Below are 27,784 nucleotides of genomic sequence, written 5' to 3' on the forward strand. Positions count from 1 at the left end.
TTTTTTTTTTTAACGTTTATTTATTGTCTATAATTGTCATCTAAGTTCTATGTATATAATTGCATACATTTGTTTTTAACACACAATAGTTTATATCTGCGAAATATTTATTGTCTTTACGAACTATTTTATTATCATCATATATTGGATCGATTGACTTTAAACGATCTGTTATTATTTAATGGCGGCAATCATACATTTTTGTTTGATATATAATCAGATATACAGATTGATTCCTTCATACACTATTCTTTAACTTAACTGCTATGTGTGGGGTTCTTATGAGAGGTACAGACAAGCCTATATATCTTTGATCTCTACAACTAAATGGTATATATATGTATAACACAATTATTTCTCTACAACTCAATCGAATGGTTATTTTATTGTCCACGATTTCACGATATTTAGACACATTGATACACAGGGATTATGTATTTGTATTTCTTTTTGGTTTCGCTTCTTTGTTTTTGATTTTTTTTTTTTGGGTAATATGTAGGTCAATTTTTAGCTCCATATATTGGATATATATATTTATTCTTGGGGATACATATGTATGTATACTATTCACGTATGTAAATTGATTATGTTTTTGGTATTGACATTGGATTTTTTCTCTGATTTTTGCTTTTTGTTCGGCTCATAGAAATCTCTTTGTAAAAAAATTGACAAATAAATTCGGCAAATTGACACACGATTATGTTGCCCAGATTTACATTTTTCTTTTGATTTTCATTGTTTTGGCTGGATCAGCGCAAATTCAGTAGCAAAATATATATTTATATATACTCGTATATGTATATCAAGTGGATGTGCGTGTATGGTTGTGGTTGTGTATGCGTGTGTGTATTGAGCACAACAACAGTATTGTTTTGTACTTTGTGCAAACGTTTCAAAGATATGCTGTATTCATTATATCGTATTTCATTTATCGTCACTATATATATGTGTGTATGTAGTCTAGGTATTCATTATGTAGGGTTATATTATTATATTTATTGGGGGGGAACTCTTACTTACGCTCCTCGCTATCGTAAAAGTCAATGCCCTTGGGCTTGCCATTGTGATAGTTGTAGGGCTTTCGTTTTCTCACCGGACCCGTCGACAGTTTCGATAGTATATCTGGTCCGCCCGGATGTAGATCGTATTTCTGTATGGGCTCCTCGTTGATCGGACGGGAATGCTTTTGTATCTGTTCGTGTATCCAGGGCACATACTTGATGACATTGGCATAGACGCCAGGCAGCTTGGGATGTGCACACATAATGCCCCACGAAACGATGCCACCGACAAACCAACGATCCTTTTCTCCGGGATATGGACAGAGCAGCGGACCGCCCGAATCACCCTAAGAAAGGAATAAATATAGCAATAAATGTAGTAAATTGTAGTAATATATAATATATCTGAGCAAATATATAAATGAAAAAAAATTCGTTAAAATAAAGCAATTGAATATTAAAAAAAAAAACAAATGTATACCACAATTCTTATTTAGTATATCAATATACTACTACAAAAAATGCTAATGTATACCCCAATTCTTATTTAGTATATCAATATACTATTACAAAAAATACTAATACCAAAATTTTCATTTAGTATATCAATACTACAATAAAAATATACCGTGTAGTACAAAATATACGAGATTGTCAATAAAAGCAATTTAGACCCGACAGCAATAAATGCTTGTGCCATATAATATTATTTATACTTCAAAAAATCATTAAATCTGTAGTTATTATTATAAGACTGTGTCAAAATCGAATGTAAACTTAAGCTGCATACAACAAAAACAAGTGTTTTCGAAAAATGTGTGGTTCTATTAAGAAAATATATACTTTATGAGATCGGAGATGGAAATAAACATTACTAATATCAAATATATGCAGACTCTTACCTGACACGCATCTTTGCCTCCATCATCGTAGCCTGCACACACCATGCCATCGGAGACAGTCAAGTTGTCGAGCCATTCGTCGCATTGACTCCTTGTGATCACCGGCACTTGTACCTCATTGATGATGTACTCATAGGTAGATTTTGCTACAGAAATAGCATGTCATATAATCTCTATGAATTCAAAACATTTCAATGGCTACTTACGATCCTTGTCATCGCGTTTTCCCCAACCGATGACTGTGCAAAGTTGCTCGGGACGCAGCATTTTAACATTGGGTGGCGGCAAACAGACAGGCAGCAAATGTTCATGGAAGGCGACCCGAGTAGCCAACTGGAAAGCACAATTGTATATATAAATATGACTTAACATTAACTTTGAGTCTTACCTGGAAGAGAGCTATGTCATTGTCGTGGGCAATGGCCATGTTGTACTGCGGATGTGGTATAACCGTCTTAACCTTCACTTTTTGAGCCGTGTACGTAAAAGAATTGCGACGTGTCACGCCCAGTTGAATGGTCCAATCCTCCAGATCTATGACAGTATGACTGAAAAAGAAAAAAATTAAGCGTATTTATTAAAGAAGCTGCGACTGTGAAGTATCCTTTTTTATTGGATTGAATTAATTCACAAAATAAAACTATTTCAATAAGTAATACAATAATAAAATTGTCTAAAAAAAATAAAAAAAATTAAAGTTCTTTATATTCTTTATAATTCTTTTCACATTTGTTAAATAAATCAAGTAACTGCCAATAATATTCTTCGATAGTTATCAAATTGGAAATACTATTTTGACTACCCAACTTAACAAATAAATATTTGATGGATTGTAGATCGTGATCACTCTTTACTTGAGTAGAAAATTAAAGGAACACAATACTCACTTGCCCACACAGTGGGAAGCCGTAAGCACCCACTGATCGGAGATAAGGACGCCAGCGCAGTAGAAAACCTTCTCGGGTCCACCCAAAATGGCAGCCAGGAATGGCCAATTGCCGGGATTTGCTTTGTCTCCGCCAATAATGCGCCTCGAGGGTCGTTGCCTGCCACGTTTGACCTTGCCGCACTCTATAGTTAACAACAAACAGATTACATTTTAACCCAAGTGCTAAACATTTGTCAAACTTGCCAAAATTGGAGCATGTTAGCTCTGCTATGGGATAATCCTCAGTTTGTCGGCAATTGGCAAACTCCTGCATCAACGTCGAGCGTCGCTTGGCATATAGCTTCCAGATATCGGTGGACACATTCACAGAGGCCAAGAGCGGACGATGCGTGCGTTGGGTGACCACGCTGGTGGCATTCACCGAGGAGTAACCCAGAATGGAGCAGACCGCACTGGGCGAGACGGCACGATCCCAATTCTTGACACAAGCCGGCATCCACTGACGCTTCTTCATGCGATACACCTCCAAGACACCAGATCCAACGTCGCCATTCCGTTCACTAAGACGCACTGAGAGTAAATCAAGAGATGAGGAGATGGCAATCAAATGGTCAATTTATTGTCCAACTTACAACAATTCCGCTCATCCTGGGCGTAAGGACAATCGTTGATTCCATCGCATATGTGATTGGTGGTTATGCAACGATCGTCGCCACAGTAAATCTCGCCCTCTTGGCATCGAGAACAGCTGCTCTCGTCCTTCTGATCCATGCAGTCCAAGTGGCCATCGCAGACATACTCGTTGGGTAGACAACGATTCTGATCGCAGAGGAAGCCATCGCATTGCGGATTTGCCGACGATGTCATCACATCACGCACCTCATCCAAGCCTACGCAATCCTCGGCACTCGAGAAGTCCTTGAACAGCTTGCAGTTCAAATATTCCGGCAAACTCAATCCAAACACATCGAAAAAGAAGCCACAACGTCGCATCGTCTCCGTGCAAAGTGTTTTACAGGGCGGCACAGTGGCACTGCATTAAGAGAATTATTTATGAAATATGTATATAATTGGTGAGTAAGAATTGATTGAGAAGAAGTAAGAATTAAAACTTTCAAAATTAACATAAAGAAAAATTCTCAAATATACAAAAGACTCTATTTTGTATGTAGACAAACTACTCTATTCAAAATATACCATAGATCACAAAACATACAATATTATCAATCAAGGTGAATGCATTACATACTTCATTTATTTCACTCTTTTAATCACTACTAAGTGCATAAGAAGTAAAGAAGTATTTAGTTGACATAAACCTCTAAATGGTTCAGCCTGAAGTCTATTTTAACATAACTAAAACATTGCAAAATACAAGCCGTAAATTGAATATTCTTCATTATATTTCAACTATTTTTACTTCTTCCAAATTGCTTGAAATATTTTTCTAACTATATCTATTGACAGATTATGAGGTAATACGAGTTCTTTCTATCATTAATTTCTTAATTTTCAATAGGGTAATGAAACTATTTGTTGTTGATTCCGATTCAACTTCCTTTTAAATAAAAAAGAAAATTCTATTGTTACACTAAATAAAGTCATATAATAGAATTAAATTATTCTATTCGAGTTTTAACAATATCTATGATAATATAATAACATTTAGCTATTCCATATATAAAATGATAATGGAATATAATCACTTGGTGCACATTTACTCACCCATTTTGTCCACACTTGGGCACAAAGAGCGTGCAGAGAAATAGGGACACGAGCTCATAGCAGCGAACATCGACCAAAGCCTCATAGGACTCCAGATCCTGTGGGTGAGATTGATTAATGGACTAGGCGAGCAAGTGGAGTCATAATTACCACTTGAGTCTCTATCTGACCAAAATGCCCAATGTAATTGGGAAACACGGTGTAGTTGTAGGGTATCTGCGGTCCCTGGCAGAACTTGACAATGATGGGCAGACAAGTTCCTGGAGCCGGATTCTTGCCAAAACTGCGCCAAGTGTCTTCCACATGGATGGTGTTGATGATAGTCTTGTTGACAAACTTGATGGTCGGATAGGCATTGAAGTAGGCAGCCAGTCCGCCGGCAATGGCGAGCAGAGCAAAGGCATTGATGAGGATCTGGAACAGGCGGAACTTCAGCCTTCCATTGGTAATATACGGATTGGAGCTCTTGCGCCGATTGATGATCTGCAAGAGTAAAGAATTCAATGATTGTTCAGAGTGAAGATATTAAAGTATTAACCGACCTGATGCTGCAAGGACATGGTGTGTGGAGCGCCGTTCTGGAAGCGCACAATCGTCTGCAGGCTGCTGGGCGTGGCATTGTTGCACTTGTTCAGCGGCGACAGCGTCTGCGGCGGCTCCAGCTCCTCGATGGGCTCGTGCTGCACGCCCTGGCGACACACAATAGGCGCAGGAGCTAAAGGAATGAAACATTAATCAATTATTTTTAATTTATAAATTATTTTGCTATGTATTATTATTTGCTATTGAAGTAATATGATTTAATTGTTAGTTATTTATATTTAAATTATAAAATATATGTATTGAAATTATAATTATTATATCAATATTGACAATTGATATTTTAGAATTTGTTAGAAATTGCATTAAAAATTCAGTTATGGTAGTCTACATTAAAATATTAAAATTAAATATAATTATATTGTTAAACAATTATAAAAGAAACAACTATTTATAAATAAACAAATCCAGATACAAATAAATTGCTATTTAAATTCAAATTATTTAGTGCATCAATAACTAAACAAATAATAAAATAAATTTAATGTAATATGAAAACTAACATAAATGGGAATTTATGTTATATGAATAGCTTAATATTTAAATCCAATATATTATTAGTGATTAAGTAATAAATACAAAAATTCCAATATTTAATAAATAATTAAAGTATGCTGGACTCTAAGACCCGTTATAAAGTTTCAATAAAAACAAAACATTGCGGTATTATAATCAGAATATACCAAATTAATATACCGAAAAAGTAATTAAATATAGCATATGCTATAATACTTATATCAATATACTAACATATTCAAAATATATCATAGATCTAGGATCTCGTTACCCATTTTCAATTAAAGCAAGACATGGCAGTATTATCATCAGAATATATCAAATAATATACCGAACAATTACTAAAATATACTATTTTCAAAAAAGGCAAAATAATTTTGTATTATAATCAAAATATACCAAATTAAGAAGTACTTATATATACCAAAAGCTACATATTGATATACTACTACATTCAAAATATGCCATAGAATGCAAACTAAATATTTCAAAGTCTCTAGACTTACCACTGCAGAGGCGCTTGGCGGAGAGCGAGGGCAGCAGCGGCGCCTCCATGAGCTTGGGATTGTAGCCCGGACTGGATGTCTGACTGAAGCTGTCGCTCGATATGGTCGAGTCCTGTCGAAAGTTCAGCTTGCCACGCGTGGGCGTCGACGACGACGTCGCCGTTGACTGAGAGCCAATGCCAAAGCGAGATGGCGCCAGATCCATCAGAGGTTGACGTTGCACCTGGACGCCTGGGGCTGGACTCTTGCGTGAACTCTGCGCGGCAGCAAGTAGTGGCGTCTCCATTAGCTTGGAGCTATAGCCCGGACTCGAGCTGATGGAGTAACTGTCGCTGGAGAGCGTCGAGTCCTGGCGCTGCTGCAGCTTGGGATAGACAATGGGCGGCGGCTTGTTGCGATTGAGTTTGTTGCGCACCGTCAGCGGCGGCTGGGCGTGCACCTTGGGCATCGTGTCCATCGACTCGAACGAATTGAGATTGCGCAACGGTGGCTCCGGTGGCCCTGGACGTTTCGTGTTGGCAGCTGGCGCGCCAGCGTTCAGCGATACCGAAGTGGATGACATGGTGGCACTCGAGATGGTGCTGGAGCCGCTGCCGGCAGATGATGTGGATGCCGAGGCGGGAACGCTGCTGCCGCTGCTGCTGCTGCTGCTGATCGTCGCATCCTTGCCACAGTCGCTGGACGAGTTGCAGCTGCTGCTGCTGTTGCATGACTTCGCTGGCGGTGGCGGCGGCAATTTTGTCGGCAACTGTGGCAACTTGCGCGCTGGCACCGTGGGCAACTTGTTGTTGCTGCTGTTGCTGCTGTGGCTGTTGTTGTTCAGGTTCGTCGTGTTGTTGCTGCTGATGTTCGTGGCATAGAGATTGTTGTTGAGCTTATGCATCACATCGTTAAGAGCGGCACGTTCCAGACGGCACGTATCCTTGGCCAGCGGCGAATCAATTGAGCCGCCCATGGGCTTCTCATCCAGCGAGGATTGCGTGTCGACCGATGAGAAGCGACTGCGAAAATCAACGCTCGTTGAGCTTGATGCAAAGCGTTCGCTGTGCGCACCGGACGAGGAGCCGTAGGCGGAGTCCACGGTGCTGCTGGAGGAGCGTTGAGCGCGCTTGGCCACGTGACCGGACATCGCGTAGCGAGTGCTGCTGCTGCTGCTGCTGCTGTTGTTGTGATAGCCGGCGACCTTGACAGGTGTCGAGGTGAGTGACTCATCGAATACGGAATTCTCCAGACTCATGCGGTCGTCATCGGAAATGCCATCGGCATCCGCGTATGCCGGACGTGCGGCAATGTCAACAAGCAGTGCTGATTGCCCACCTGCGCCACTCCCACACCCAATCCCTACGCCCAGTCCGACATGCCCATGACTGTCCATGGCCACATTTGTTGGCTGTGGATAAACAAACACATTGCTGCTAGCCACATCCTGCTGGCACGAAGAAACATCGTTCATCGGCTGCGTCTGCCAGCCGCATTTGGTGGCGCGCATCAGGCGACGTGGAATGGGCGGCGGTGGCGTCACCGGTGTGTCCACACGCACCAGCTGCTGATGATGCTTGCTGGCAGCCAAAGGAGCTCCTACCGCTGCCGCTGCTACTGCTGCTGCTGCTGACTTGCAATATTTCGCATCCGACATGTTTACCTGTGGCAAAAGCAAAAAGAAAGGAGAGTACAAATAAATAAAATGGAAAGTAGAAAGTCAAATGGCAATACTCTCGGCCAATGAGTCAGTCTAAGCCGACGGCTAAGCTAGCAGACGAGTAAAAGCCTGACACAGCTCAAAGTGCAAGAACTCAGCTTGGGGTAAGCAACAGGAGAGACGGGGCAAGTGGCCAGAGGAAGGGGGCAGGTTGAACTTTGTTTGCCCCACAGATTTGTGCGCGTGGCACACAAAACATTTTTTTGACGCTGTCGCTGTCGCTGCTGCTGCTGCTGGAGGATGACGAGCCAAGTGGCAAGTGGGAAGTGGCATGTGGCAAGGGCAGCAGACGTTCATGTTGATGTTGCTGATGATGATGAGCATGATATTGCGATTCAGCTGCACGAGGCTAAGCATGACATGCTGCAGTGTGTGTGCATAGCTCTGGGGGTAAAACGGTAAACTGCAAACTACAAACTGCATTCATCGATCCCATAAATTATGCAGCGCCAGCGAAAAATAGCCATAAAGTGCTGAGCTATTTAGCGGGTTTATAGTCAACTTCTAAATGTGACATTATATGCACATTTTTACTGTATTACATTGAAGTTTTGTTCATGATGCGAGTCTCTTACACTTAAAAACTTTGCTAGTTTCTAAAATTGTATTCAAAATAATCTCTTTTGTGACCTTCTAAAAGTTTATTTAACTTGATCCCCTACTTTTTCAGAATTAAATTTATTTTAAACTTTAACAACACCAACTGAAATCGATCTTATAAATAACCTTCACTTACACCCTATTTTAGATTGGATTACAATTATTGAATATATTTTTTTAGTACTATATATATATTTTATTAAATAAATTGGGAAAAAAATTCAAAATTATTTCCAAACTTATTCCGACAAAATATAGCATAAGATAGGGACACGAAATTGGGGTCAAAAGAATCAAAAGAATATTGTAAAATTATATATAATTAAACTGCATTTCAAAGTTTAAAAATATTTACTAGAATGAAGCTGAATCCTTAAATGAATCATTGTTTTAATTGGGTAATTCTAAAGTTTTCCTTTGAATACTCTTTAATATAATATATTGCATATATTATATATTATTAACGTATTATATAGCCTGAAGTTTCATTTCGATTAAATAATAATGTAGTTTTTAAGGCTTTTCTTCATCCAATCATATTCCTATGTGTATTTCAGTCATTAGTTATATATGTGATAAATAGACTATTCTTAAGCTTAAGTTTCAGCTTTGTTTCGATGAAATAGTAAACTTTTTCTTTTCTTATATACTTTCTAATAGATATTCAAATTATATTATACAAAATAATCTTCAATTAATGTTAAAGCTTTGATTCGACTTGACTTATACATAAATTTAAGTTGTTCTCTATAATTAAATCGTTAGCTAAAGTTTCGGCTATGTTTTGACTAAATAATTCAGCTTTAAATTTAAAGTTTTCATCACTCAATCGTATTCTAATTTATATTGGAATTACTGACTATTTCTGTACTACACAAAATATTCTCAATTTGAAGTTTAAACTTGGTTTCGATTCGATTTGACTATGAAGTTTTTAAGGCTAAGGTTTCAGTTATGTTTTGGCTAAATAATTTAGCTTTAAATTTAAGATTTGCTCCATCTCCGGCAAGCACACACTGTGTGCTTACTCTAGCGACTAGACAATTAATCAATGTGGAATTTGTTGCATGCCAAGGTATGGCCAAGGATTTCATCAAGTGCTTACCAGCAGTTCCGCGTTGGCTTGTGGCAACTGCGTCGCCTTCTGCTTATCCTCGAGCATCGGATAGTAGTGGGAGGAATGGCGACGGACGATGCTGCTGCCAGTGCTGGGCAACGGCAGAAGGGTAACCGATTTGCATTGCTCCTGTTGCTTGTCATAAAAATCCAGCAGCGAGTTGAGTGGCAGGGCCAAACTTGAGGCACGCTCCGAGCTGCAAGGAGGGAAGAGCGAAGAGATGAGTTGAGTTGAGTAAAGAAGTGGTTGGGGTAATGTGAGCTGAAACTTACCGAGTGCGATTGCGTTGGGCATCGCTTGAGTGCGAGTGCGGATCCTGCGTCACGCTTAGAAATTGTTTATTCATATCGAGTGCGTTCATGTTTTAATCAGCGTCATTAAGCGAAATCAAACTGCAAAAGCGGAAACAAAGTTCAACAGCATTAACACATATGTGGCAAACTTTGAGTAACTTTGAACCAAATAATGTCAGACACACACTCACACTTTCATGCCTGTGTGTGTGTGCATGCTGTGCATAACAAATTCGTACTACGAGAAGTGAACAGTAAATGCAAATCGCCAGGGGGCAAAAGTGTTCACATGAATAAAAATCAATTATGCAATGGCCCAATGGCTCACACTTTGTCCAGTACGTGACAATAAAGCTTCGTTGCCTCCGGTCCCCCCTCCCCACTCCAAATGCAGCAATCACACACACACACACTCAGCTAGAGAGATGGAAGTGTGTAAGGATGCCGAGGAACGGCAACGGAAACGTTACCATGCCACGCAATTTGGCCTTTTGTGTCTAATGGATATGCCATTAGCCGGGGCCACATAACAAAACACCGCACAGACAATGACATTGGCCTCTGGGTGAGAGCACATAGAGAACGAGAGAGAGAGAGAGAGAGCGAGCACCAATATTTTCATATTGACATTGGTATTGTGAAAGACTTTAACTTAGAGATGAGCGCGTGTCGTCGACTTGCTTCAGTAGCACATCCGGTTAAGTAGAACTCTTAAGAGATTAAACAATAAGTAACTTGCTTAAGTTTCTTAACTGATTCGATAAATGAAAGATATTCTTCGATTTTATAGAGTATAGATTTCATTGGTGGATTTTATAAGTAAAATTTAGTTTATAACAAATAATACTACCCAATACAATATGAATGAAATAATAAGAATGAAAGCTACACTCGAAAGCGGTATTATCGTTAAAAAAAATACGAAAGTAATACCAAATACGTAAAAATATGAAACAATATCAAAAGTTATATTTGGTATATACGTTTTTATTTTTATTTTATCCAAATTATCTAATATAATTTAATACCAAAGAGATTCACCAAAAATAATAAAATATATCAAAAGTTATACATGTTATATAAATTAACTTTTATATGCAACATAGATATAGGTAATTTATTAAGTACACGGAAAGAAATAAAAAATATACTTATGCGAATAATACTTGGTATAAAATATAGTTTAAAATATATGTAATTTTTGTAAGACAACAGAAAAGTGTTTAGCATTACAAGGGGTGCTATTTAAGTACTATGGATTCCTCTTGGAACACACTTTTTCAAATGTAAAATTCCTTTTTATAAAACAGAAAAAATAAACAAAATAAACAGTAAAAAGAAATATAATGTTAAACTTCAGACTTAAAAAAAAACAAACTTAAAAAAATGTTAGTATCCTTGGGAAATATATACTAATTAGTATCAAAATATACTCATCATTAGATTCATGCAACTTTCACTTTCACTTAGCCGTGAGGATCACGAGCACATCACAGACATGAAATTCGCTTTGTCATAGTTCTAGTTCATTATCACACTAGTGTCATATTTGTAACGTCTATATCTCAGTATATATACGAGTATAAGGACCCACATTCATATAGTGGTATTATATAAGTGTGTGGGCATTATTGTGAGCCACTTTCATATTGCCGAATATTCATTTGTTGACACTCCTCCCGCTCCTCCTGCTGCTGCTTGTGGAGAGAGAACTGTGTCAGCAGATGGGCCTTAAAGCTGTCAGCATATAATACACAATATTGCCTTTGACAGTGGTAAATAAAGGCGCTTTTAAGTTGATGCTGTTGTTATTGCTTGTTCTTGCTTTTTGGGTAGCAAAACTGGGAATAATTGAACGATTTATGAGCCGCATGCTGCTCAATTGTGATTGAGTTGTGGCAGCCACAGTTGAAGGCTAAATACTCTCTGGAATGAGAGAATGAAGAGAAAAGACACCAGCAGCAAGCAGCAGCAGCCACTGCCAATGGCACATCAATAAAAAGTCGAGTCAATAAATCTGATAATTTATTGGGTCGTGGTGTAATTAACTTTTAAGCCGCACTTTGATTGCTGGGGCACAAGCACAAGGCGAAAATTCGATTGTCAAGAGAGAGATGGAAAGAGAAGGCGAAAGAAAGCGAGAGTGGAGAGTGTAGAGTGAAAGCCACAGGTAAGAGTTGCTCTGGCATATGGTAATACATCAATGCGACCTAAATTGCGTACTGTGTACACACAATTTTCCAGTTTTCACAATTCCACTGAGCAGCTGCCAGAGCGAGACAGGTGCAACAGGTGAAAGTACAATGTGCATGCTCAATGGCAGAGGGAGAAACAGAAACAGAGACAGAGACAGAAACAGAAACGAGCAAGAGCAAGCATACAATGCATACACACGGGTCTCCGACCTGTGAGCTGCCAGAGTGCGATGCCATTCCTCCTCCTTTTTGCTCCCAGCTCTGCCCTTCTCTGCTTTATAATATGTCAAGGACAATAATTGACACTAATAGGATTCACTCAACTCTGACAAGTGAGTCAACAACAACAACAACAACAACAAGCTGTCCTTATGTCTTGCTTCTGCTCGAATTCCGAGGAATTTTGTGCTGCAAATGCCAATTATTTGCGACATTAATTAATGCGATTTTCAACAAATTGCAGAATTGCAAGCTTTGCATATACTATACTATAATAAAATATATATAATATAGTATAATGACACAAGTAGCTTATGCAATTCAATTGCAATTTACTTGGCTTGTTTGCCAGGTGAATCAATTTGTAAATATTTGACAATGAATCAAACTGCTATCAAAAGTCAACAACTTGACTTTTGAATATAAATAATATTTTATTCAACTTAAGCCTAGAAAAGTGAAGCTTGTGCTTAAGTAAGTTAAGCTGAAGGAAAACATCAAACATCATGAAGTATAGAAGTATTGACATCAAAAAACTTTTTTTTAATAAAATTAAATCTGATGTAGTGGAATCTATGAAGCTTACTTAAAGCTTTTCAAGTACATTTGTTGAATGCAACTAAAAGGTGAAGTAAAGAAACACTACTCAAGGTTTACTTTAAGTATTATCTTTTTTCATTTAATATACATTTGTTGCATTTTAAACTAACTAAACATGAATTGTTGAAGCCGCATAAGCTTTGTAGCTATATATAGCTAGATAAATGCTTGTTTAATCTCATTTAATCTCTTAGTAAAGCAAAATTTACAGAATTGTTAAAAATATTTTATAATGCAGATGAATATTTATTATACTTAAAGTTTTTTATTTATGTTATTTGATTAATTTATTAAGTAATTGAAGCAGTACACCAACTAAATACCATAAAAACTCATTTAGGAATTATTTATTCGGGCCAAACTTCATACTCATATCATAAGCACAAATAAACTAAATTTGTCCGCTATTAGATTTTTCTATTTAAGAATATTCTATGTATAACTTGTGAAACCATTAAATATGCAGCAGTTAACCAGATAAACAAAAAACTTTGTTTAACCCGCAACTATTTAAACTTCTAACCAAAGCAAACTTTGCAATGCATCCTTTTTTTTCTATTTTGCTGCCCCTGAAAGTATGCAGCACATTTAAAATTCAACATTAATTCAACAATTTGCGTTGTTATGAAAATTAACTAAATGCGCATTGTCTGTAAAAATATTTAGCAACTCAACGCAACTTAACTAAGCAAAAGCCCTCATTCAAATGCCTTTCTTTCTGTTGTTGTTGCTATTGTTGTTGCTGCAGAAGTAACTCGCTGATTAACTTGGAATTCCGTTTGCCATTTCCATATACCGAATGTAATTTACTGCGTTAACTTTGTGCAAATATTTTCTCAGAACAACAACAACACAAACGCAGACTTTGCTACTGACGGCACTGCGGCAGCTGTACAACTAGAGGTATACTTAATATTGTTTGCGAAAGCAATCAGCCACAACAACAACAGCGACAACAACAATAATGAAAGAAAATTTTCATTTGTTTGGAATTTAAACCTTTTCAATCTGAAGCTCGCAATGATTTGCCTCTGCAGCAGCAACAAAAAGAACGACATCTTGGCCAGAAGAACTTTGTTTGGCAGTGTGATTTGTGATTTGCGATTTGTTTGGCATTTGAGAAATTTTTGAAAAATTGACACTTGGCACATGCTAGACGACAAAACGATAACGACAACGACAGCGACGGACATGAATGAGTAGAAGAGGATGACGATGACCCCGACTGAACATCATTAAAAGTAGATCTTGAACGCCCAACGCGGGACAAGCACTTGACATCTGTTTATCTTGGACTGATGAGTCCAAAGAGGCGGCAGCTGCTCCTCCATTCCTATTTCCATATCCATTCGAGGGGGTTGCCAGGACTACTGTCCAGAGCCAGAAAAGGCTCACCTCACCCTCAATCTCGGTTACCTCTCTACCATTGCCATTGGCTTTGATTTTTTTTTGCGTTGCGTTGCGTTGCGTCGCAAATTCGTATTTGGCCACATGCGAGTGCTCTTGAGGCTCTCGGCTAACAAAAGCAAACAGTTTATGGTTCATATGAGTTTGGAATTGGCGTTAAGCATACAAATGCCAGGCAAATATAATTTCTGTGTGTATGTACACATATATTTGTGCGCGTGTGTTTGTGTGTGTGTGTGTGGAACGTGCATACACATTCATAAAGAAATTTTCTATGCATTTTTAATATTTATTTGCCGACGGGACGGCAAATGCGAATGCCACTCCAACAGCCAAATTGAATTATTTTCAAGTAAATTGCCAACCCGAGTCCTTCTGCAGCTTATTTCTATATTATTTGCTCGAGTCTTTGTTGCTTGTCCCCAATAAGTATGCTACAATATTTTTTGATGCTTGTGCAATTTCCTATTAAACATTAATAATAAGCAAATGCATCAAAATTTAAGTACTGAAATTTTAAATCATTAAAATGCCAACACATGAGTTAGTTATGCAAGACAGCGGAGGTGTGGGCGTGGCAAAGCAAGCAAGTCTTGTTGCTTACCCGAATAAGTATGCTACTTTTTTTTGAATATCCTATTAGACAATAAACAAATGCAAGGTAACTTAAGGGTTTTGAAATGGAAGATGGTTCGCATCATTAAAACGCTAACGCATGGGCAAGTTATGCAAGGCTGCAAAAGCGTGGGCGTGGCAAGATAAGCCAGACTTGTTGCCTGCCCCAATAAGTATCCTATATTTTTAGCAATGTTCTCTTCGACAATAATAAGCAAATGCAACTTAACTTAAGGGTTTAGAATGAAAGAAGTTTCGCATCATTAAAATGCCAACACTTGGTCGAGTTATGCAAGAGATGGTGGGTAGGCTGGACGCCTGGGGGGCGTGGCAAGCCAATTACGCAAACAGCTCGAGCTCATACCCAAAATCCTCGAGCAAGTCCGAGTCCATCAAATTGCCTGAGGGCCATTGCTTAATTTGTCTTGGCAGCATCCTGACGCTGCTTGGACAACTGGTTAGCTGGACACTCTAGCTATGGGCGAGGCAGAGGCGGAGGCGGAGGCCAAGGCCAAGACGGCATCCACCAATCATGAATGACATGGGTGCGATTTGAACGGACGTGTGTCCTAATAATGTTACCCATATGGGATGCTATCTCTCCCTGTCTCTCTCTCTCTTTCTATGTCGTGCTCTCCATATTCTAGAGTTCTCCTCTTTTAGCTCCCTCCTCGTCGCAGTTACTCCTTTCATTCGCATATTTTCTCATCCGCTTGTGGTCCGAGGCTTCTTGGAATTTCATTACTATGCCCTGTCAGAGCCCTCTGTGGGTCGCTGAGCCCAGCACGTCGCAGGCCAAGTTAAAAAAATAATAAAAAATATACACAAAAAAAATCATGAAAAATTTCAACGACGTGTGTGAGTGCCAGTCGTAGTTTGAGAGTGTCTCTCCCTCTCCCTCTCTCTCTCTCTCTCTGCCTCTCCCTCTCTTTCCCTCTGTCTCAGTATGTGAGTGCCCAGCTATGCGTAAAATTTCTAACTCACAATATTCCAACGTTGTTTTTTACGCTTTGCACTCACTTCTCTCTTTTTTGTTTGCTTTGCGTGTCGGCCTTTGGAGGATGGAGCATAATTCAAATTTATTACCCTGCTGCTAGTTATTTTCCTTTCATTTGCGTTGCTCATAAATTATGTGTGCGCATTTAATTAGTTTGTGCAACAGCCGACGTCAGGTGCTCCTTCGTCGTTACTTGCAACTTCCACTTTGTCCACAGAGTTTCAGATTTCAGCTTTGAAGCTTTGAAGCTGTAGACTCCTTTTGCAACGAATTTTGCGAGTAAAAAGTACAAGAAATAGTAGCGAGGCAGCTTGAAATAGGTCGAAAGCTGAGGTTGTTGCAGTGCGGGTAACTATGAGGCCTAAAGCATCAATCTCTATCGAGAAACTTTACAATTTTCTACCAAACTAAAAGACTTGAAGTCAAAAGCATTTCTTAAGAGATCAATCAATGGGAAATTGATTCTGGTATTCAAGTTTAGTTTAAATTTAATGCATTACTTTCCATAAATCAATTTTAAAGCACATAAAACATTACTAAAAATAAATTATTGCGAATATTAAAATTCAAAATGAAAAAAATATTTAAATACAATGAATTCAAAGGGCTTCCCTTTGTTTTCATAAAATAAATTAAGATTAAATTTAATAAAAGGAATTCTTTGTAATTTTTAGATATTTACTTCAACCGAAAGTCTTTTTAGCAGATGAATATAAATGTTTTTATAAAAATTTAAAACAATTCCAAGATTATTTAAAGATTTAATTAAGTTTCAACCAATTATTGAGCATCATCATCTCAACATCTCTATAGAAAATTTTCTGAATTTTACAATGTTTAATCTTTATTTAAGTTCAGGATTTATCCATTCTTGAAATAAGATGAAAAGTTTGAGTTATAACATAATTTATTTAGATTTTTTATATAATTTGAAGGAAAAACCTTCTTAATTAAAATTTGGCATCATTTAATCTTGATTGAAGATTTTATTCATGACTCAAACACTTTTTTCTATCTGTGTAATTGATATATTTTATATTTTATGATATTTATTATTTCGAATTGAAATTGTTGAAATTTTAAGAACGCTTGCAAGTCCATCATAACCTCTTGCAATACGAATTAAACTGTTAGCAGAGAAAGTTATATAGCAAAAGACAATTTCCAGCGAATTTCGTACTGATAATTAGCGTTGTTTCGAAAAGAACTTTTGAACGGTGAAAAATGGAAAAAGCAAACTTATATAAAAGAGTCTAGTTGGTGGAAAACAAATCAGCTTATGCGATTGTTGTTACCGTTATTCAGGAGCTTTGCTTACCGCAGAAAGCATAGAGCAGAAAGATAGATAGAAGATGGAAGGGGAAGGAAGGAAGCGGTAAATCAGTTTATATGCAGAATCCTTTAACTAAATGAGATAGAAGCGACAACAACAACAATAATAATAATGGTATTAAGAACAACAACAATCGCGACTCGGTTGCACTTCAAAGGTGGATGTAATGCGAGAGCAAGTATTACAGCTCAAATTACACACACAAACACACACACACTTACACCAAAATACAAACACACACACACACACACAAAGAAGAGTATAGGAATGTTGTCTGCTGCGAGCTTTACGTAACGCAAGAATGACAAGCAGAATTCGTTGCGTTTTACTCAGACAGACACACACACAAACACAGGCACGCCCATACAATTAGCAAACAAAATATTATAGACACTCACACTTACACACACAATGCGACAAATACACACACACACACATAGAAAGAGCAGACGCATTGAAAGCGAACAAAATGCGAACCATTGTAAGTAATTGTGCAATCAGAATTGCGCTGGTGTGGGACATAATGTGATTGTGCGATTGTGTCGACCTGCATAAGTCTGAGTGTGTGTGTGTGTGTGTGTGTGTGCGCCTCTCCCCCTCTCCCTCACCCTCTATTCTATTGTATTGTTATGCGCGTGCTACAAATGGCGGCAATGAAAATCCAACTATGCTCTCAAGTGTGCGGCTTTCAAGTCGCAAGTCGCAACGGGCAAGGGAAAATTGTTAAAAATTGCAAAATTCTCTATGTGTGCGACTTCTCTCCCTCTCTTTTGCTTTCTCTATATCTATCTCTTTCTCTGCTCATTCCCTAGGTAAGGGTGACCTCTGCAGCTGGCCACTATTAGACGCCTTCTATGCTCACTGAATTCTATGTTGCCTACATCCGCTGCCTGATTTGATTATACCTTGCATAAGAGACAGCTCTAATGTGGGTCGTATTAGTTGTTTGCCATTGCTAAACGCTATATCCGTTTGCTCATAATTATGTTATATCACTGTCTATCAAAATCAAGAATACTTATTTTTGGGAATTGGGGAGGTGCAGGAAATAAACACAGAGAGACAGAGAGAAGTGTAGAAATTGCGATGATTGGAGTTAATACTTCACTGAGTTCACTGAGTGTCTGACTATCTTAGGACCTAACGCAACTGCAAAAAAATGACTACAACTTACTTCACTTGTTTTTAAGTAAAGGATTTAATTGCAAAATATCTGGCAAAACAAATTGTTTGATAGTTTAAGCTTTAAGATTCAAACTAGAAGAACTGAAAAGAACGCTTATCCTAGATAATTAATATTGAAAAACTTATATAACTTGGAATGAAATATAATAGTAAGTTGTGCTCACACCTCACATCTAAAAAGGTTTGTACCTAAGGAAAAACCTTCTTAGTTAAAATTTGGCATCATATAATCTTGATTCAAGATTTTATTCATGACTCAAACACTTTTCTGTCTCTCTGTGTTTATTTGCTGCACCTCCCCAATTCCAAATATAATATAATTTATATAACCGGCAGCTTTATAGATCTTAGATTAGTAGAAGATAGTACAACATTTGTATCTACAAACAGAAGAAAATTCTAGATTGAAAAGTAGAATTCAAATCTTGATTTTAAGTACTTTTCCATCTTACAAAAAAAATCTTTAATCCAGAATTCTAGGTTAAAAAAAAGCTGAAACAAGATTTCGATGTTAAATTTGCATATGAAAACTTGATTAAGATTTTTCTTAATTTTAACACTTTTTTCTGTAGGAACCCAAAATCCATTTTTATACATTTTAAATAAATAAAGGTCAATTTTAACAAAATACATTTTCCTCACTGTTTAGCTCTCAATTCGCATAAAGTTCGATGAATTAATTTCAAACTACTTTTGACAGCAACAATTGGTTTAATTCCTATTAAATAAGTCAAGGGAAAAGGGTTAAAAACTTAAAAGTAAAGAGAACTAATAATATAAAATGAATATATTCTTCTTGATTTAGGTCACTAAGAGGTATCTTTTAGTCGTCAAATACAATGAGTTTTAGCGGCAGCAATTCAACTTGTTTTCATTTTCGTTTTACATTCAATAGGCGTGTCAACGAGTGACAGTCATCATCATCATCAGCATTATGCGAGTGTAGAACGTACATACTATATAGCATATATAGCTATTCCCTCTTCTCATTCTCTTCCTCTTCCCCTTCCTACCCATTCGTCTGCTTCCCAATCGCAGTTCACAGTTCCTGCTTTGGTGTTACTTCGATTTTTGGGCCTTCCAATTTGATTTCGTCTCATTTCCGTCGACTGCGATCGGTTCACAGAGATGTGAGAGTGAGAGAATATATGAAATTGAATGTCATTAAATGATGTGGTCTGAGTCTAACTGTCTACTATAGTATATACTAGGTATATGTATGTGTATGTTATACATATATGCTGTCTATGCTTTTGGGGCTGGCGGGAATGTTTGCCTGCCACTCAGCTGTCATGTTTGATTTGCACATGAGTGAAATGCAGAAAATTGTGCTCGCTCGCAAATGGGCGGCAATTGGGCGTCACTGAATGGATATGCACACACAAGCCATTCCTCCCCCATCCCTCTCTCCTGTCCGTAGTACTTTTCTCCGCACTTCTTACTATATATTTCGCTAACTTTTATACGCTTGTGATTGTCGTTGTGAATGTGAAGCGAGTTTACTTCGAGCAAATAGTGGCCGTTGTTTAAATCCGCAAGGATTTTGCATTGTCATGTCCTGTTTACATGTGAACACACACATACATACATATGCGTTATTGGGGCAACTTTAGAGCACAAAGTTGTAGGCAGGCTTCGCTTTGGCTGCCCCAAGGATTATGCCATCAATACGCTTTGCCATCGCTCAACTAGACTAAGCACGTGTTGCCTACGCCAAGACACGCCCCCTTCACTTACATACACACACATAAATACAGTCAATACACTCAACACACATATGAATAGCAGTTCCTGGAAACATCCTTCAGGTTAACTCGCTTCACATACGCACAATTTGATACGCACACGGAAATGTGATTAATTTCAATACCAATCAAGCTCAAATTTCGCTTAAATTTCGGAGTGTTAAATGGCAAATTAAACTCAGCTTTACCTTGGCGTAATTAACTTTCTCCAGAGTCAACAACAACAAATTTCCAATGAAATATGCAAGAGCAAAAGTTACTGCAATTGATGGACGCAATGTATGAACAGCTCTCGACTTGCAAACTTTTTAGTTCGCTTAACAAAATTCAATTATTTATTGAGGCTTAACTTGCTGTTCAATAACGCTTTGCTTCTCATTCAAGCTAAATATGAAATAACTTTTTCGGTGCGGGAGTTGCAGCACTTTTTAATCGATTCGCAAAGTTGCATCGGACTTAAACAGAGAACTTTTTGGCTTCATCAAATTTAATCACTTGCAATTAAATTGCGCTTAACTCGAGTGAGAGTTCAAGTTTCCGTTAAGTGCAAAGTAATTTAATAAACTGTATATTGCAATTGATTTTAATTAAATTACATACTTTTTGCTATGAAATAGATTTGCTTGTTGAGTTAAAGTTTTTTTTAAGTGAAAATGATTTAAAAATAATTCAATAATTCAAATAAATAAAATGTAAAATGTATTTTTGCTCTAAAGTAGAACAACTTTCTAAAGAAAACTTTTTGTCTTCGAAAGATTGAATCACTTGCAATTAAATTGAATGTCGCCTAAAGTATGAATGAATTTAATTTAAATTGCTATTGATTTAATTTTAATTGATTTCCAAAGTACAACCTTTTGAATTAATGTAATTTATTCACTAGCAATAAAAAGTGCACTTAAATTGAGTGAAAGTTGAAACTGTAATTTACTTAAATTAAATAACAAATTTTTGCTTTAAAGTAGAGTTACTTAAAGACCTGAAGTTGTCATTAAATAAGTGAATAATTGTGTTTGAAATTCAGTTAAATTAAATTAAATATTTTTGCTCTAAAATAGAGTTTGCTTCAAAGGCCGAAGTTCAACTTTGAGCTGGTCAAACAGTCGTTGAACAGCGTCTTAATAAGTTTACGATTTATATACAAGTTTGCTTTTAAAATTTAGATAAAAGTCGAGCCAATTTGCTGCAACACAAGCAATGCGTATTTACTGTCAACAGTCAACATCAGCAACATCAACATCATCATGAACATCATCATGAACATGAGGAACATCATCATCATCATTGCTTTGTACTCATTATCATTTCGCTCGTTTGCTGTGTCGTTTTTAGTTTACATTTTGATCAGCAGCCAACAAGCTTGATGATGACAATGACAGCGTTGGCAGCTTTACTTTCATTAGTCAAGGCGCCAATGGTAATATTGACTAACTGACGAACTGACTGACTGCAGCATTGACGAACTGACTGTGGCTGCTGCTTTGTTTTTGACGTCGTCTTTTCGAGCGCACGTGGCAGCGGTTTATGATGCCTGGGCGAGCAATGAATCTATCTATCTTTGTGGGATGTGAGGGTTGTGTGTGTGTGTGCGGGGTGTGTGTGCGATAGCAACGAGGCACAAGACACAGGATGTCGAAATGTACTGATAGATGTCGCTCTGGGCAAGTTGCGTGCAGGATGCCGCTCACTGTCACTCAGATACTTTTGAGCGACCAACGTTAACGTTGTGTGTGCACTGAACCAAAGACATTCAGTCAGTCAGTCACTCAGTCAGTCATTGAATCTATTGTGTGGTTGGTCACATGCTAGCTACCCAGTTACCCAGTTACATTTATCAGTTAGTCAGCCAGACATTAAGCGCTTGTATTTCAATTTCATTCGCAGTTTACAACTGCGATGTTTGCCCAGTGTCTGTTTTGAACGGAAATTGATTTTTGTACTCGAACGCTTTCGGTTGGCACTTTGGTACGTACCACGGGGCGTATGACTCTCTAGCATGCAATAATTTATATATTAGCAGCCAGTTGGCCAAGTTGTTTCACATCAATTCTATTGCGGAATTGCATTCATTATGCGCACCTCAGATTTTAATTAGATTTCCATCGCAATTGCAGTGCACGATTTGGCATTGAAAGCGACTTATGCAGAGACGCTTCACTGCAATTCTGTGTGTCTGTGTGTGTGGGCAAAACTTGACTGGTTTATGGCCAGGATAAAAGGCTGCTACCACTGCATCAAGGACACACACACACACAAACGCAGAGAGATACGCTGCTGCAACAGTTTGTTGTTGCTTCGCTCATCCTGTGGCGCAGTTTACTGGCATTAAATTTTTCTCCCTCTCCTCACATTTTACGTATATTGTAGTTCCATTATCGCCTCTTTTGCAGCCGTAGTAAATGTGTTGTAGTTGTTGTTGCCCTGGGTTGCTGCGAGCACATTTCATTAAAAATTATTGTGTATATCAAACGAATTTTCCAACTTAATTAAATTGCAAAAAGACATCTAAATACTCGGTTGCCAGGCAACAACTAATGAGCAGCATCGACTTCTTCTAACTATCATTTGCATTCCAAAGAAGCCCAAAAACTGAAGTCTACCTCAAATTTTCGCAACTGTTTTCTTCTTTAGTGCTTCATATTTTTTCAGTTTTCAGTTTCTATCAAGGTTCTTAAGTACTTAACTTAAGTGCATTTTTAAGCCGATTAAATTAATAGCTTAAAATGTGTCACAGGCCTTATGAGCATTGCTTTTTATTGTGACAAATTGCCAAGCGTTCGTTCGTTTTTCATTTCTCTCTCCCTTCCTCTCTCTCTCTCTCTCTCTCTCGCTTAATTCTGCGCAAAACAATTGCACAAATTGGAATTTTTGGCAGTTTTTCAATTCGATTTATCGAAGAAGAAAAAAAACAAAACACAGCACTTAAAATACGGGCAAAGAGTTGGGCATTTGTTTGATATGTTGGAGTTTAAAAATATACTTTCAAGGAATATTGTAGGACTTAATGTTTAAAGTGAGAGTTTAATTTTTATTACTTATTTGTGACTTTATAAATTATTTCTTTCTTAATATTGAAGAAATATTCATTGAAGCGTTCAAGTTTAAAGCAAAAAAAAAACTATTCCTATTTCTATTTATTCCTTGAATTTATTATTGAATAGAAAATGCAAAAGATTCCTTGAATTTTCTTTTCAAGCTTTCTGTTTATTCCTTGAATTAATTATTCAATAGAAAATGCAAAAAAGTTTCCTTCTATTTTATTGAAAAACTATTCCTACTTCTATTTATTCCTTGAATTTATTATTCAATAGAAAATGCGTAAGATTTCATAGTATTTTATTATATATAAAAAAGACGTTCGGAGAATATTTTATGAGGCTTAACTTTGATGTGAGAACTTATTTTTGTTCTACGTTCATTTTTAACTTTGTTTAATATTATATTACTGAATTTATAATTAATTTGAAAATGCAAAAGATATAATATTGATATTGATACTGTTTGTTACTAATTTCTAAATTTCTTGAATTTGTCTTTAATCAATTTATTAGTCATGAGAAAATGCGAAAATGTATAATCTCTTTTGAAAATAAATTACAAGTCTTAAGCTTTTAAATTGGAAAATAGTTTAAATCGACATTGTTAGAACCAATTTTGGTAAATTTTATAATACATTTTAAACTGCAAAATATTTTTAAATTTAAACAAAACAACTATTTTTAAATTATCCATAACGATTTTCAAAATATTTGCTTTGTATGTTTAACTACCAACCAATTTAATTCAAAATTATGCCCTAACATTATTTCTAACAATCAACAGAAGAATTTACATTAAAAATGTCGAAACATATTTCTTTATTACATTTATTATTAATATATGGATGCGAGGCTTTCACTATTATTTAATAATAACACATAATACTTGAACATGTAAGAAGAAATATATGAAAAGAAATAAATATATATGCAATCTATTTATTTAAAACGAAAGGAATTTTTATAAAAGAAAATGTCGATTTGGTGAACTATTTTAATTGAGGGAAGAGTAAAGTTTAAGAGGAAAGTATAATGTTAAGAGCTGTCTTTGAGATAACAACATAAGACGATGACCCTCAACTGAGTTAATTAATAATATATAATAGTTGAACATGAAAGAAGAGGTATATAATTGAAAATCTATTTATTTAAAACAAGAGGAATTTCCACTACAAAAATTTCGAGTTCACGAACTATTTTAATTGAGCGTAGAGTAAAGTTAAAGAGGAAAGTATTAAGAGCTGTCTTTGAGATAACAACAAAAGACGATGACCCTCAACTAAAGTTAATTCCTCGCTACAGCGAAATTCACAAGAGTTGCACAAACTCTGGTTGAACTTGTGATTTACCCCAAAGATAATACCTTTAGACGGTCGAGACTTTCAAGTTAAAATGCCAGTGCAAACATCCATGCAATCTCAGTGAACTTGAGTTTTTTAATTGAATCGCAAGTTCATGGACTTCAAAAAGAGTAGAGGATTCAATAGAATCAGACGCCTGCAGCGACTGTCTGGGTCACAACAGACTTGGTTAATTGATTTTGCATTAAAATTTGAGTATGGCAAATTCCTGATAATTAGGTGTATGTATGCCGAAGATGTCCAGACTGCAATAGGGTTAATAAAGAAGGAGGAGGAGAAGCAAAGTTGGGAGCGTGGGTAAATATCTAACCCAAATTATATTTCAGTGGGGCGGGTCATGCAGTAAATGCAGAAAGCGGCTTACAAACTCGTTGCTCGCTGCCTGATTGAGCATTGAGTTGCTTCAGCACACACACACACACACAAATTCACATTGGTTTTTTCTTTTTGTTGTTGTTTTTGTTATTTGCAGAGTGGGCTTTGTGGAGCAGTTATTTTGTTTTTGCTTCAGCATCACAATCGATTTTCGGCTTGGCTAGCTGCTGTGTGTATCTCTCCTGCTGTAGCTATAGGTGTGTGTGTGTGTGTAAGTGTATGTGTGTGTGTGTATTTGTTGTGCTTTTGCCAGCCTAAATGCCAAATTGAGTTTGCAGCGTCCAAGCAGCAGCCCGCACAAGTTGATAAAACTTGCGACCGTTCCACGTTCAACGTGGCGTATAAGTGTTTTTTCTTGTAAGTCACACGTACAGCTCCAGCTGCTGTGTGCGTGTGTGTGTATCTGTATTTCTATTTGTATTTGTATTTGTATTTTTAGGTTTTTTTTTTTGTTGTATGCTCTCCCGCCTGCTTTTTGTGTGTGTGTATCTGGCCTGTTTGTTTGCCACTTCAACTCTGTCAGGGTTTACAGCTTCGCTGTTGTCTTCGTCTGCGCGCGTGTGTGTGTGTGTGTGTGTGTGTGTAAGTTGTGGTCTTGGCATTTTTCATGCCTAAGTCAAATAATGCGCTAACACATCATTTCACACTTAAATGCTGTAAAAATATGCATAAAGCTCTTTCGCTTACGAACACCGCATTTCTCGCTAACATTTTTCATTTGCCACACACACACACACACACACAGAAGCACACATACGCACAGCTCAGTCAACTGTCAGGTTCCACATGCCAATACTAAAAATAAATATAGCATACTTTGCTGCGCATTCGAAAATGCCAGTGCATGCCTGTAGGCTAACCCTAAAAGTATGCTACATCAAAATGATACGCAGTCGATTTGCTGCTAAGTCCCTAAACATGTCTGTATATGTTTTTCTTTCTCCCTTTTTTTTCGTTTTCGTTTTCGTTGTTGTTGTTGTTGTTACTTACATATCTCAATTGCTGTTTGAATGGCGCACGGCGGTTGTCGGTTGTTCTTCTTCGTGTTGTTGTTGTTATTGTCGTTGTTGTTTGTGCTTTGACTGGCAGCATCAATCTCTGTTCAGATGTTCAGAAGCAAGCATTTGGCATCTTACACACACACACACAGACACACACACAGGAGGCGACGTCTGTTTCGGTTTTGGTTGCCAGCCTCTGTGTTTTTGTGTTTTTCCTTTTGCTGTGTTTGCTTTGCGCCTGTCGCGCCGCGGGCTCAAAATACACCTCAATAGCAGCAGCCAGTTGTTGTTGTTGTTGTTGCTGTTGGTGTTGGTGTTGTGGCTTTTTTATGCTTCTTCTGCTGTTGGTGTTGTTTATGTATGTATATTTATTTCGTGCTCTGCTTACCAAAAATTCACGCAGCAGCTCTGGCAAACAACGTTGCAAATGGCCAAGTTCAAAAATATGAAGCGCACAATATATTTTTAGTTGATGTGCACACGCATCTACACACACACACACACACACACACACTCCAGTGTTTGTATACGTGTGTGTTGTGTGGCTGTGTGTATTTATTTGCCTTGATATTTTAAGTATCCTGTTTGCGTTTTGTGGGCTTCGTTACTGTTACTGTTGCCTACTTTTTGGCGCTGCGCTGTTATTCTTCTTTGTTTAGCATTATTTGGGTAAATGGCATCGCTCTCACATCGCCTTTTTGCTCGACACGTTGTTGGCTTTACCCTCAATTCAATTCAATTTCAATTCATCTCAAATGTCTACTACATACACACATAAGTATATATATGTAATTATTAAGCTTGTAAATAAATTGGCTTTGGTTTCCTCTTAAATATATTATTATTGTCAGGTGCAAATAACAGTGTGCCAAAAATGTGTGTGTTTGTTACCTAAAATTAAATTATTGTCACACTCACATTCATTTTTTTTTTTATGATAAACACTTTCACATTTTTTGTGGGTTTTTAAATTGGATTATTGAAATTGTCTTTGGGGTTTAAATGACAAGGCAGCAACTTTTTAGCCAGATTCGAGCAAACGCTTTATTTAATAGCCATTTTCTTTGTATCCTTTGCTGGTGCTTTTGCTTTTATTGTTGTTATTTCAGCTTGAGCTTCAGCTTCAGCTTTAGATGCTGTGGTCGTTTGTCTGTGTTGTTGCTTTAGTAGTAATTGTTGTTGTTGTTGTTACAGTAACTGCTGCTGCTGCTGATGATGATGGTGGTGGTATTTGGTGTTGGTTGGTGGTGGTAACCGTTGCACGCGCCGCACTCGTAGCACGTGCTATGGGCCACGACGTCAGTCTACGACAACCGCCTACGCACTGCAAGCACTTCGTCGCGTCGCGGCCATTTCAATTACAAAAATTCTTCTACCATCCAAGAAGAGAGCACACACGACAGTCAAGTGAATTCTAAAACAACATCGATTGCAGTCAGTGAAAATAATCGAAGCAACCAAAAAACCGATAGGCAGCTAACATTTAAAACGTCCATAAACAAACATTTACTTTGGCGTGAATTATTTATAAATATGCGCAACAACATTTTATAATTCATAATTGCCTTAAAATTCGCATATTTTAAAGATATTCATTAAAAATGAGCAACATTCTATGTAACTCAAATAGCCGCCATTGCCAGCAGCAACATATCGATTAATATGCCAGCTATCGATACGTTTGCTTTGCGCTCTCTTAAGTGGTGAATTTTCGCTTGGCGCCTGTTGGCATGCATTGCTTATTACACAGCAGCTGCTGCCGGGGCCGGCTATGCCAACTTGCCTTGAACACGAACCAACAAGCTGCCCACTCTCTCTCTCTCTTCCATTCTTGCTCTCACGTTCGTGCTCACTCTCATTGTAAA

The 27,784-nt window shown here is 37.4% G+C and overlaps 1 protein-coding gene across 1 annotated transcript; it reads right to left on the reverse strand.

Moving 5' to 3' along the window:
- Positions 1 to 27,231, reverse strand: LOC117568813 (uncharacterized). The gene is made up of 14 exons (XM_034249677.2): positions 25,909 to 27,231; positions 9,828 to 9,947; positions 9,544 to 9,751; positions 6,140 to 7,781; positions 5,060 to 5,232; positions 4,668 to 5,000; positions 4,518 to 4,615; positions 3,425 to 3,825; positions 3,036 to 3,362; positions 2,791 to 2,974; positions 2,292 to 2,451; positions 2,110 to 2,236; positions 1,904 to 2,049; positions 1 to 1,348 (listed from the first exon to the last, which is right to left on the reverse strand). Exons 2-14 carry the CDS (start codon positions 9,914 to 9,916, stop codon positions 1,013 to 1,015), a joined length of 4,224 nt encoding a protein of 1,407 aa, XP_034105568.1. The 5' UTR covers positions 9,917 to 9,947; positions 25,909 to 27,231; the 3' UTR covers positions 1 to 1,012.
- Positions 27,232 to 27,784: the final 553 nt, after the last annotated feature.

Source organism: Drosophila albomicans, chromosome 3, assembly GCF_009650485.2.
Source record: "Drosophila albomicans strain 15112-1751.03 chromosome 3, ASM965048v2, whole genome shotgun sequence".
NCBI classification, from domain to species: Eukaryota; Metazoa; Arthropoda; class Insecta; order Diptera; family Drosophilidae; genus Drosophila; species Drosophila albomicans.